The sequence below is a fragment of the Amaranthus tricolor genome, chromosome 17 (assembly GCF_026212465.1).
Source record: "Amaranthus tricolor cultivar Red isolate AtriRed21 chromosome 17, ASM2621246v1, whole genome shotgun sequence".
Classification (NCBI taxonomy): domain Eukaryota; kingdom Viridiplantae; phylum Streptophyta; class Magnoliopsida; order Caryophyllales; family Amaranthaceae; genus Amaranthus; species Amaranthus tricolor.
In genome coordinates this window covers 14,795,022-14,808,571 of record NC_080063.1, presented here as the reverse complement: position 1 = coordinate 14,808,571, position 13,550 = coordinate 14,795,022, and the positions used below count along the sequence as shown (strand labels likewise).

The window sequence follows — 13,550 nt, the reverse complement described above, 5'->3', positions numbered from 1 at the left end:
GAATTAGCCTTCCTTCCAAATTTACTCGAATAATTAGTTTCAGGAAACAAGTTGTCTGGAGTGGTTCCAGAATCTCTAGCTAATATCAGCACCTTGGAATCATTATCTCTGGACCATAACAAGTTTTCAGGAGGAGTCCCCTCTCGCCTGTTCATGGCACCAAGTATAATATACTCGGCGCTAAATGATAACAATTGTACAGGCTCGCTTCCATCTAAGTTTTCAGAAAACATGGCATTGTTAGACTTAAGCAATAACAAATTTTCAGGAGTTAATCCTTCCAGCGTTTCCCAGTGGAGAAATCTCAGTATATTTCGGGCAAGCAACAATAATTTATGTGGTAATATTCCAGTGGAGTTAACTGCTCTTTCATATCTTAATACTCTTGCACTCGATGGAAATCAACTATCGGGCAAGCAACAATATGTGGTAATATTTTAGTGGAGTTAAGTGCTCTTTCATATCTTAATACTCTTGCACTCGATGGAAATGAACTATCGGGGAAACTACCTACGAGCATAATTTCATGGAAGTCACTCATTGTCCTAAACCTTGCAAGGAATAAACTTTCAGGACAACTCCCCGAACCTTTAGGCTTTCTACCTAACCTTTATGATTTGGATCTATCCCATAACAATTTATCGGGTGAAATACCTCCCAAGTTAGCAATACTGACAAAAGGCCTAAGGCAGTTTGCACTCAACCTCTTCTAATTGCCTCACAGGGGAAATTCCCCATGCACTGGACAATGAGGAATTCCAAAACTGTTTCTTTGACAATGCCAATTTGTGCACCCACAATCATATCTCAAATCTTCCTCAATATTCTACCTCAAGACACAAATATATTATCCTGATTTTACTTACCGAGCAACCATTTTCATGATGTTTCTGTATTTCACGTTCTTCAAAGACCCTATTGGGAAAAAAGAACGTAACAGTAGTGAACAGCAGGAGTGGAAACTTAAACCATTTCATAGGGTAGAGTTCACTGAAAAGATGATTTTGTCTGGCCTGGATGACAATAATATAATAGGACTGGAGGATCAGAAAAGGTTTATAGTGTTATTATGAATGACGCGGGTGGTATAGTGGCGGTCAAGAGAATCTGGAATGGGAGAAAACTAGAAGGTGCACTTGAAAAGCAATTTTCAACAGAGGTTGAGATTCTGGGCACAATTAGGCATGCTAATATAGTAAAGTTGTTGTGCTATGTCTCAAGTGCACAAGATAAGCTTCTTGTATATGAGTATGTGGAGAACCAAAGCCTTGATAAATGGCTTAACAGGAAAATGGAAGGAAATGAATCATCAACAATATACTCAGAGACATCAATGAACAGTCATGCTCCAGGTATTCTGGATTGGGTAACACGATTAAAAATTGCTATTGGAGCTGCCAAGGGTCTATGTTATTTGCATTATGATTGTTCTCCTTCCATCGTTCACAGAGACGTAAAATCAAGCAATATCTTACTAGACTCGGAATTCAATGCAAAAATTGCAGATTTTGGATTAGCAATGGTAGCAGTTAAAAATGGAGAACCACAAACTGCATCTGGAGTAAAAGGCTCTTTTGGTTACATAGCTCCAGGTAAGGATTTCTTAAAATATTCCAAAGCCATGATTTTATTACTATATAAAACTTATCTACTATACAGTAATAATAACTATGATCCCACCACATTATTTTATGCATTATCAAGTAAACCGATACTAGCTTAGCCAGGAGCTGTCGTCCTTGGTTATCATCTACTTTTTCATCATTGTGTAGAAAACCCACATCTGCTTTCTTTTTTCTAAATTCTGATTTTCATCCTTCTGTCGAATGGTCTTGTAGAATATTGGCGCACAAAAAAGCTGAATGTGAAGATTGATGTGTACAGCTTCAGAGTTGTGCACTTGTGCTTCTACAAATGGTTACAGGAAAAGAACCTTGCAAGGGAAATGATCATTTGAACCTAGCAGACTGGTCATGGCAATGGTATTGTGAGCAACGTCCTATAGTGGATGCCTTAGATGAAGTTATCAAGGAACCAAGCGTCATGGAACAGATGGTTAGTGTGTTTAAACTAGGTCTCATGTGCACAAGCAAGAATCCAGTTTTAAGACCAAATATGAAGCAGGTTCTACAAGTGCTCACTATGAACAGCCACCGTGAAAACGACAGCCTTCCTCAATCAGTGAACAAAGAATGATTTTTTCTGAATTCCTTGATGGAAAATTTTTTGTTGCTAGCATAAGAGAATGAGAATGCTCTCTATTAGGATTCATTTTAGAATTCTGATGCAAACAGCAGATATTCAATTAAACTCATTCTCCATTTCTGCTGTTTTCCCAGAATTTAGAATTTAGAATTCATTTCTGATGCAACACTCATATACTCTAGAGTAGAAAAAAAAAGAATAAAACAAATAATTCTAAATTCTTAGTTAATACTCTCTATATAACTAATCATGAAAAATATACTTCCCATCATGTAGGGAAAGAAAACATTGTTTATGTCAAGTGTAGAGAATGAGTTTAATTTTTGAGATAAATATTTTGAGTACTTTGTGGTTTACTTTAATTTTTCTAATGAGTCTAGCACCCATTTTTTGTGCTAAAGAATTTATGCTCTCATACATTGTTTGGATAGAAGAAATTGCAGGAAAAAGAAAAGGAAGGGGAATCGAGAGATGAGGCTTCTGTAGATGGAAAGCGGAAAAAAATTAAGGGATGAATTCCTTCAAATTCTATAAGAAGTTATCCCGAAGAATTTCTTGTCATAAGTGGTGAAAGTTAGGGTTGTCCATCTCGATGTGCAAAGTAAGCATAGCATAGGACCCCAAAATTAGGAGGGTCCGAATTTATTTTTGGCCTTTTCTTTACTATCTTAGTATAGGGCCTAAAATAAAAAAATAAAAAAAATAAAAAAAAAATCTTTCAAAACTATTAACTCATGCAATTGTGTACAACAATCCTCCTCTTCCTTCCGCTCTTCATTCTTCACTCATCACTCTTCACTCATCACTCCACTGTTCACTGTTAACTCTTGTCAAGTGGTAAAATCTTTGCTGAATGAATGAGCCAAAAATACTTGCATCAATTAATAGGCTTATACTTATTGTTAGATTATGTATTGCAGTTATATGTATAGCAGTTATTTAGTATAACAGTTACATGTATAGCAGTTATTTAGTATAGCAGTTAATATTTATATGGCAGTTATTTAAGAGCACTTATTCAAAACTCATGTATATATTATCACCACTATAATTAAATGAAAATTAACACAGAAATAATTGAAACTCCAAAACTCAGTGTTAAACCAGAAATCATGGTATCAAAGCAGCAACAATTCTGAATCGTTTTTGCAGCTTCATCATATACCGATTAACCTACCTAAAGTCCAGAAATGGAAGATGAATCAAGAACTGTCATAGCACCAGATCAACCGGTTACAATGGGACAGTTGTTGCAACTGTTCAAACAGTTAAACTCCAACAAACCGCCCTCCAAAACCGTGACCAGCACCCATACCCTCTCAATCTCAGAGAAATTAACAAACCAGAATTACACAAAATGGTCCAAGCTGATGCACTTAGCCATTAGTGGACGAGATCGTCTCAATCACATCATCGACGACCCACCATCCACAAATGACCCGGCGTACAACCAATGGATCAGAAGTGACTCGATTGTTATCTCATGGATTTTGGAGAATATAGATTCTGACCTAGTGAATCAGTATCTTGATTTCCCGACAGTCAAAACTTTGTGGCAAGTGATTGAGAAACTTTACAGTAGTGGGAGAGACGGCCTGCAAATATTCGATTTAACAGTTAAAACCAACAAAATCCAACAAGGAATAGACATAATCGAAACATATTACAGCAAGTTACTCATGCTATGGAAAGAAATTGACAGGAGGCAACCAAACCCTATGAAAGATCCAAGCGACATCATCATTTATAATCAATTAATCCAACAAAATCGATTGTATCAGTTCTTAGCAGGAATCGATGAAATGTTTGACAAAGATAGAAGAGACCTCCTTCTCTTAGACCCACTCCCTACGGTGGAGGAGACCTATGTGAGTATAAGGAGAGAAATAATGAGGCGTGGAATCATGAAGACGGAGCCCTCATCAGATCTGGAATCACCGGGCACCGGTGGAGTTTTTTCGGCCAAAGAAGGACTTACCGGTGGGAAAATGATAAAGCTCACCTAAAATGTACCCACTGTGGAGGTATAAGGCATACAAGAAACGAGTGCTTTAAACTCGTAGGTTATCCGGAATGGTGGCCAGATACAAAGAAAAAGGGAAAAAAAAACCGACAAGATTTTCCGATCAGAACCGGACCGACAGAGCAACAATGGGATGGAGTACAGAAGAAACCCCATCCATGGAGGAAGGGGAGAACCAAGGAGAAGCCATGAACATCACAAGTAACAGAAGTGATGAAGAAGGAAATGAAAACGGCTCACCAAAGTAGAAACAAGGTGTAGGGTTAAGGGGAGTGGGGAGTGAGGATCAGTGGCCTAAATCCCTTATAAAGAGAGGAGGGTCACGTGCCTCACATGATGCCACGTACCCTTCCAATCAATTTTCGTCTCGTTTTAATACTTTATCTTATCTCGAAGGGAATTGGATTTTTGATTGTGGTGCCACAGATACAATGTTATATGACCCGAATGATTTTTTGACTCATGACAAACCTATGAAAGATATCATTAAAACAGCTAATGGGGAAGAGATTAAAGTGAGCGGAGCCGGAACTATTTCCTTCACAAAAAATATCACTTTAAAAAATTGTTTATTTGTCCCTGACCTGTCACATAAATTATTGTCAGTGAGTCAACTTACTAGAGATCTTGATTGTACGGTTCTCATGAAACCCGGATGTTGTATTGTGCAGGATGCTCAGACAGGGCAACTTATTGGGCGTGGTATTGAGAGGTGGACTATACTACTTGGAAGAGGAGACTCAAAAAGGCAAAGAGGTTCTTGTTCGCGAGTCAGAGGAAAGACAACTATGGACTTGGCATCGCCGTTTGGGACATCCATCTATAGGGTATCTAGAAAAACTTTTTCCTAATTTTGTAGGGATAAAAACTGAGTTTAAGTGTGAAACATGTATTCTTGCGAAGAGTCATAAACACTCGTATTCTAATAGTTTGAATAAAGGTGATATGCCTTTTATGCTGGTTCATTCTGATGTGTGGGGTCCTGCTCCCGTCGTAGGATTACACGGTTTTCCATACTTTGTTACATTTATTGATGATTGTACCCGAATGAGTTGGATTTACTTTCTTAGACAGAAATCTGAAGTGTTTCACGTGTTTGTTGAGTTCTATAATATGATCTGTACCCAATTCCAAACCCAACCCTGCATGCTCCGAACTGATAATGGTAGAGAATACATTAATTCTAACATGCAAAAATTCTTCAAACAAAAAGGCCTCATACATCAAACATCTTGTCCTGATACACCTCAACAAAATGGAGTGGCAGAACGAAAAAATCGCACTCCTTGAAATGACCCGTGCTATTATGTTTGACTCTCGTGTTCCCACTCATCTTTGGCCGGAAGCCATCGCTACTGCCAATTACCTTACCAATAGACTTCCCACAAAGAGCCTTCAATACCACACACCCTTAGCCACCCTCCAAACCCACTTTTCTATACTCTCTTCACATACTCTACCTCCTCGTATATTTGGGTGCACAGTATTTGTTCATTGTCCAGCAAGGGTACAAAACAAATTTGAACCAAGAGCAGTCAAATGTGTTCTTATTAGATATGGTAGGAATCAGAAGGGTTATCGGTGTAATGATCCCTTGACTAGAAAAGTCTACACCACCATGGATTGCGAGTTCATCGAGAATGAGTACTACTATCACCATCTTCGCCGTCAGGGGGAAAAGTATAATACCGATCTCAGCTGGCTAGTTAGTCCGTGGTTGTCCAGCCTAGACCCAAAAGATCAAGTAGACAATGCTATAGAGTCACCTCACCAAGACGTTTTGTCCACTCCTCTGCCGCTACCAATCTTGTCTGATCATCAGGTGAGTCATACAAATCTTGATAATATTGTCCCAAAAGACACTAACGATAATGTGATTGTTGATACTTTGAATGAGGAAGTTGTCACATATACAGTTGAAACAGGGAATCATGACAGTCAAAATGTTGATAGTCCATCATATATGTTACCTCCTCGTTCCACTCGAGGAGTTCCTCCAAAAAGATATGATCCTGAGTATGAAGCAAAACGTTCGAGATATCCCATTGAGAAGTCTGGTATAGGAAATTTGTCACAGAGTGCCTTGGCATTTAAGGCAACCCTAGATTCAACCAAAAGCCCAACCACAGTCAAAGAAGCCCTAACTTCCGCTCACTGGAGAAAAGCTATGGCGGAAGAGATTAACGCTCACAAGAAGAATGGCACATGGGAAAAATGCACCTTAATGAATAAAAAGAAAGTCGTCGGATGTAAATAGGTGTTCACAATCAAATACAAATCAAATGGCACGATTGAAAGATACAATGCTCGACTTGTGGCAAAAGGAAACACTCAGACGTATGGAGTTGATTACTCATAAACCTTCTCTCCAGTTGCTAAACTTGATACAATTCGAGTCATGTTCAGCATTGCAGCAAACTTAGATTGGCCCCTTCATCAGTTTGACGTCAAAAATGCCTTTCTTCATGGAGAGTTATAGGAGGAAGTGTACATGGAAGCTCCACCAGGGTTTACATCAGGGTTCTCGGAAAATGAGGGGTGCAGATTAAGGAAGGCTTTGTATAGGTTGAAACAGTCTCCTAGAGCATGGTTCGGAAGATTTACCTCTGCGATGAAGAGATTCGGTTACAGGCAAAGTAATTCGGATCACACCTTGTTTCTCAGACAAAAAGGAAGGAGAATAACATCTTTGATAATTTATGTCGATGACATGATCATTACCGGGGATGATAGAGAGGAAATAGTAAATCTAAAAGAAAAACTATTCCAAGAATTTGAGATGAAAGACCTTGGTAGACTGAAATACTTTCTAGGGATTGAAGTTCTCGGATCAAACAAAAGAATTTTCATATCCCAAAGGAAGTATGTATTAGACCTGTCAACTGAAACAGGGATACTGGACTGCAATCCCATAAAGACACCAATGATGATGAACCATGGACTACAGATGATTGAAGGAAAATTGGCTGATCGGATGCAGTATCAACGTATGGTAGGAAAATTAATCTACTTAGCTCACACAAGGCCTGATATTGCATATGCAGTAGGAGTAGTCAGTCGATTCATGCACAGACCACAGGTTCAGCATATGGACGCAGTTCATAGGATTCTCAGGTACCTCAAAGGATGCCCTGGAAAGGGAGTCTTATATCAGAAAAATGGCCACCTTGATCTTGTGGCATATACAGATGCAGACTGGGCAAGTGATAGAGATGATAGGAAGTCAACGTCAGGCTACTTTACTCTAGTGGGAGGAAATCTAGTCACATGGAGAAGCAAGAAACAAAAGGTGGTTGCTATGTCCAGTGCAGAAGCTGAATTCAGAGGCGTAGCAAAGGGAATCTCAGAAGACCTATGGCTGAGAAAGTTACTAACTGAACTGGGATTAGGGATGGTCATGGGTCCAGGACCCTGTTAGACCCGCCCCGGACCCGCCCCTTTTTTAAGGGTCTGGGTCTTAATTTTTTAGACCCATCGGATCCGGGTCCGGGTCTGGATCCAAAAAAATTTTGACGGGTCCGGGTCGGGGTCCTAAGGTGAAGACCCGAACCCGGACCCGGACCCTAAACTTTTAAATTTTATTTTTATTTTTATTTTTTTTATTTTTATTTTTGTTAAAATTTTGATGATATTTGCACATTTGTTGTACATGTATAATACTTTGATTGCTCGCCGAGATTAAAGTTTAATTACAGTGTTTATTGTTTAATTCTAATGGTTTTGGAAATTATGGAGGCGGCAATATTCTAATTTTGGTTTGTTTTTAGGTACTGAAATAATTTGATTGCGCATTGAGTTAAAGTTTCAATTATGATGTTTATTGTTTAATTCTAATGGTTTTGGAAGTTTACGGAGTGTGATACTAATTATGGACTTGTTTCTGGGTATTGAAATGAATTGTTAAATTGGTGTATCGATTGATAACTTTCTGTGACAAGTGTTTGTAATACGATAATAAGTTGTTTACAAAAATATAAAAAGACTCGAAAAAGGTTCAATTTTGACAAATCAAAGAGGCTTTGTATAAGACCCATTAAGGACCCATTAAGGACCCTAGACCCTGTCAGATCCGTAGGGTCCGGGTCTGGGTCTGAAAATTTTGGACCCTTAGGGTCCGGATCCGGGTCTGGATCCAAAAAAAATAAAAGGGTCCGGGTCCGGGTCTGGCCAGACCCGCCCCATGACCATCCCTAACTGGGATTTACCCCTACAAGGAGTTGTGAGCTATACTGTGATAATCAAGCGACTATCAACATTTTAGAAAATTTGGTTCAACATGATCGCACAAAACATGTAGAAGTCGACAGACATTTCATAAAGGAGAAATTAGAAGCCCAAATAATCCACATGTAAAATCAAAGGATCAGCTAGCAGACATTCTTATAAAGGCAGTTGGAACTCAGTTCTTTAAAGAAGTTTTATGCAAGTTGGGTGTTGGTGATCCTACAATCCAACTTGAGGGGGAGTGTTAGATTATGTACGGCAGTTACATATATAGCAGTTATTTAGTATAACAATTACATGTATAGCAGTTATTTAGTATAGCAGTTAATATTAATATGGCAATTATTTAGTATAGCAGTTAATATTAATATGGCAGTTATTTAGGAGCAATTATTTAGAACTCAGGATGTATATATTATCACCATTATAATTGAATGAAAATTAACACAGAAATAATTGAAACTCCAAAACTCAGTGTTAAACCAGAAATCACATATCGTACATACCTAATTAATCGAACTTTAGCTACAACAAGAATCGAACCCCTCCAATTTCAAAATTATGCCCAATATGGCAATACAGATTGAGCGCTCAAATGTGGGCAGACTTAATTTCAATTGTCACAAAGTTTCTACACAACATGAAAACTGCTTTTGGATACAAACATGAACATCAATTGCAACTTCACCAAAATAAGAACCAAAATTAATTCAACAAGTCATTTTATTAGAATTCATTGTATACTAAAATCAGAAAATTAAAAATAATTGGCTCGATAGAATATAGGTAATGATCAATGGACACCATAATTTATAATTTACCCATAAAATTGAATCAAAATCAGCGTTAAGGCTTTAGGTATTAGAAGATGAAATGAGATATAATTGTACGTTAAGTGGAATAATTAACTAACCATTGTTGAAGAGTTCATAGTTGATAGTTCAGACTCCAGTCTCCAAGCCTTCCGTTATGCTTTTCCCTCCCTTCTTGTGATTGTGAACACTCAAATCTGAATCTCTTCCATGAGTTCCATCTTTCTATTTTCCCAGAATTAATTAACTCCATTTCCACTTTCCGAAGCTCTTGATTTTGCACTTTTAGTATTACATTAACAAACGGCTATCGACGGTGAAATTTGTTTCCGGACCTTTCAAATTTGCCTAATTTCTATTTTCGTACTATATATTTCTCTCTCGTTATTCCTTTTTTTTTAAAAAAAAAAAAACTCTCGTTATCCCATATTTATTAAGAAAAATTATCTAAAATAATCTCATTTATTATCCATTTATTGTAAATAATCTCTACTATTGATTATTTATAAATAATCCAATCTTTGTATATTATTTGTTGATTTCTACATTTTAATCGGCTAATATAAGTCTGTACCACCAAAGAGGAATAGAATAAGACCAATGAAGAAGTATAAATGGGAAGAAAAAGTGAGTGTAACGGCTAATAGGTAACTACAATAGCAAGTTAAAATGTGAAAAGGGATGCTGTCAGCAAATAATATACAAAGATTGAATTATTTAGAAATAATCAATAATAGGAATTGTTCACAGCAGCTGGACAATAGGTAAAATTATTCTGGATAATTTTTTCTATTTGTTATTCTTATTTTTTTTATTTTGGTTTTTCTATTGAACATCTATAATTAAAGTTATGGATAATAAATAATATAATATTAATTTGATCTATTATAAAAAAAACTAATAGTATAATTGAATTAAGATATTTTGTGCGATACATTAGGACGAGGAGTTAAACTAGTGATGTACTACTTTTGTGAGATTCAACAAAACAAACTAAGCAAAAGAACCACGGATATTATAAGCTACTCCCTCTGTTCCTTTTTGTTTTTCCACATTACTAAAACGGGTAGTTCTATAAGTTTTTCCACTTTAGAATACTTTCCATTTTTGGAAAGTTTTTTTCCCATTTATACCCCTCAAATACCCTCTTTTACCCTAAATAATTTTATTTTATTACTTGGATTCTTTTATTATGACGGTTTGTGTGCAGTCTCATTTAACTTCATCATTATATTTTGCTTCCTCTCCCCAAAAGAAGCCGTTGCTTTCTCTCTCTTCCTTGAGTTTCTTCCATGGCTTTCTTAGCTTTTATCCCCTGTTCATTCCTCATTTTTACTCCATTTTTACTGCATTAAAATGTAGATCGGAATTTGGTCTTCATTTTGATGTTCGTTTTGTGAATTTTGGTTGAGTTTGATTTTTTCAAGCCCTTTGTTTTGCTTTCTTCTTCGACTTCCATTGTTACTGTTTGAAGCTTTTGTTTGTCCATGACAACCGTCGAATCTAAGAGTGATTCGACCATACCATCATACCTTTATGACGGTTTGTGTGATCGTGGAGAATTTTGTTCTTGTTCCATTAATGGGAGGTCACACTCTTATTCAAATGAAATTCTTAAATGGACTAAAAAAGATCTTGAGGCATATCAAAAGGCGATGGAGGATGATGCTACATTAAGGTTTCGTGATTCTACCCCTTCTCCTAATGTTGAAGAAGAATTACCACAAAGTGTTCTTGAGTATTATTTGGGGTCTCCATCTCATGTTAATCCTTCAACTCCATCTAAGATTTATGAAGACCAAGTTAATTTGGTTGTCCCTGACACTCCTGAGGAAGTTATTGCTTCAAGGGATAAAAAAAACCCTAAAAAACGCACGTGAATTATGTAATTTTTTCTTGAATTTCCTTTTAATTGTACACTCATGATAAGTGCTGGTGATCTTTGTTGTTGGATTTGTTTGATTTTGTGATGTTTGATGTTGGATTTTTTCTGAACCTTTTTGATTTCGTCTTATTTTTTTTGGAAGTCCGTTCTTGAAATTTTTTTTTAAACCCCTGTGATGTGTTTATGCAATTACTTGACTTAAAATCTGAAAAATTATCTATAATTACTTGGTTGAGTAGCAATTGTGTACAATCGACACATCATATGATATTTTTTTTCATGTACAGTAATTTGCGTCATTTCTTGTTGAAATTTTAAAAAGCTGAGAGGTTCAAAGACCTCAATGATGAATCAGGGGGCAAGAAAACTGAAATGATCATTATATAATGACGTAAATACATATGCATGACCTTAAATTTCCATTTTGATGTTGATTTCATAATTAGTTGCTCCTAAGTTTTATAGAAACAATTTTGATGATGATAAAAAATAAACTGAGGGGCTGTAATTTATAATCATCTTTGAGATTCTTCCACTGCTTCATCATATGCTTCAAGTATTTGTTGATTATGTTGTGCAACATCTTCATTTTCTGTTTGTGTGCCTTGCTGATTTGAGCTTGGGTTAAGGAAACGTACACATTCCCTAACCAATTGTGATGGTACTCGCACTTGTATTCGTAACCTTCCATTGTCTTCTTGAACTTTCTTCCCTAGGTGTGGCTAAACATAGTCATTAGACCCTTTAACCTTTAGGATTTCATTTAAGTTGTGTTGTAATGAAATCCATACATTGGTTAAAGTCTTTGGATGTAACTCTTCGAATGCATCTTCCACTGCTTTTATTAACTCATTCATGTTCTTTGGCATTTTCTTATGCATAAGTGATTGTATGCTCCTAAAAAAACCCAAATCTAGAATATTACAATCGAGACTATTTGGTGGTTGTTGAGTTAGAATGAATGTTAAGCCCCCTTGCCTGTTGTTTTGTTGCCAAATTGGATCATCATTTGTTATGTGAACCCTTGCATTATCTTGTTGGATGAAAATTATCGATGGACCATCACTTGGCCATTTTCTAAGAATTGCTGGAATTAATTGTTCAATGAGCATGCTCCTATAAACTTCTTGAGTAACCGAGTCAGTTGGTTTAATTTCTATAGACCCCCTTGGACGGTTAATTGAATTTCTTTGTGCTGCAACCCTACTTATGAAAGGGAAAATTCCGATTTTCCCATCAAATGTGCATTGGCCATATTGATTCCATCTAGGCCTTGCAACCGCCCCTAAAAACATGGCTTTTGGAATGAATTTTGATGACTTTCCCGCCCTATATGGAATATTTTCTTTGTGTGCTAGATAAACTCTTTGTGTCTTCTTGGTTAAGTAAAACCATTTTTCATCAATATGTATGAAGTCATACATACCTTTATACATTAGATGATGATGAATTGTATCTTCTTGAATGAGACTTAAAATCCACTCAACCCTTCTTGCCTTGTTTGCATCTGTTAAATAAGGGTGTAATGGATTTGAATGTGCTTTAATCTCCCCCTTCGTATCAATCGCCAAACCGTTGTTGGTGCCAAGTCTAAGCATGTTGCAACATCTCTTATGCATGTACGTTCACCCATTGGTTTTGATTCAAGTACGTTTGGTGGCACTTGAAATCTTTTTCTTCCACAATTCTTGTACTTTGAATCGACAACATAAGGCTTGTTTTCTTCTTTGGTTTCAATTGCACGTTTCCATAAGTTTCGAATTGATCTTGGTGTGTAACCGTATTTGTTTGCTATTCGTACGAATGTACCATGTGGGAGTGAGTCACTTACTTTAAGTGACAACATTTCATGTAAAATGAGATGCCTCAACTCGTTCGTAAGCCTTGTTTTACGTTGATCTTGCTGTTCTATTTGTTGTGCATCAATTTCTTGTGGTTCCTCGTCAGAACTGGAGCTTGACTGTGAATGGTATGCATTTGATCCAAAATACCAAGCCCCCTCTACCTCATCTTCATCGTTTGAAGCCATTACAAGGCTAATGATGCAAATGAGGTTGCTGGACAGTTGTTTTTGGTACTGTGAGGCTGCTGTTTGGGTTAATATAGTGGCTGGACAATAATATGGTGGTTGTTTGGGTTGCTGGAAAGTAATCCATGTACTGTGAGGCTGCTGTTTTGATTTTTATGCTTCAATCAGCAGATCAACAGCTTAAATAAGATGATTAGGAATTTGTAAGGTCATTTTTTTTTGGAGATTGTACTTGTAATTATTCATTTTAGTAATCCATGTATTTCTAATTTGTCCAATGCAATTCAGACAGTAATTCATTTGGAGATTGTACAATGATCATTTCAGTTTTGTGATTACATTTCCCTCCTTTTTTTTTTGAAACAAAAATGT

The 13,550-nt window shown here is 36.7% G+C and overlaps 2 protein-coding genes across 2 annotated transcripts; one reads left to right on the top strand and one right to left on the bottom strand.

Moving 5' to 3' along the window:
- The first annotated feature begins 231 nt into the window (after nt 1–231).
- On the top strand, nt 232–2,762 carry LOC130803784 (leucine-rich repeat receptor-like serine/threonine-protein kinase BAM2). The gene is made up of 4 exons (XM_057667986.1): nt 232–429; nt 837–985; nt 1,036–1,592; nt 1,839–2,762. Exons 1-4 carry the CDS (start codon nt 232–234, stop codon nt 1,955–1,957), a joined length of 1,023 nt encoding a protein of 340 aa, XP_057523969.1. The 3' UTR covers nt 1,958–2,762.
- Nucleotides 2,763–11,664: 8,902 nt separating this feature from the next.
- LOC130803783 (uncharacterized) lies at nt 11,665–13,178 on the bottom strand. The gene is made up of 3 exons (XM_057667985.1): nt 12,773–13,178; nt 11,941–12,656; nt 11,665–11,871 (listed from the first exon to the last, which is right to left on the bottom strand). The coding sequence occupies exons 1-3, from the start codon at nt 13,176–13,178 to the stop codon at nt 11,665–11,667; spliced, it is 1,329 nt and encodes a 442-aa protein (XP_057523968.1).
- Between the last annotated feature and the right edge of the window lie 372 nt (nt 13,179–13,550).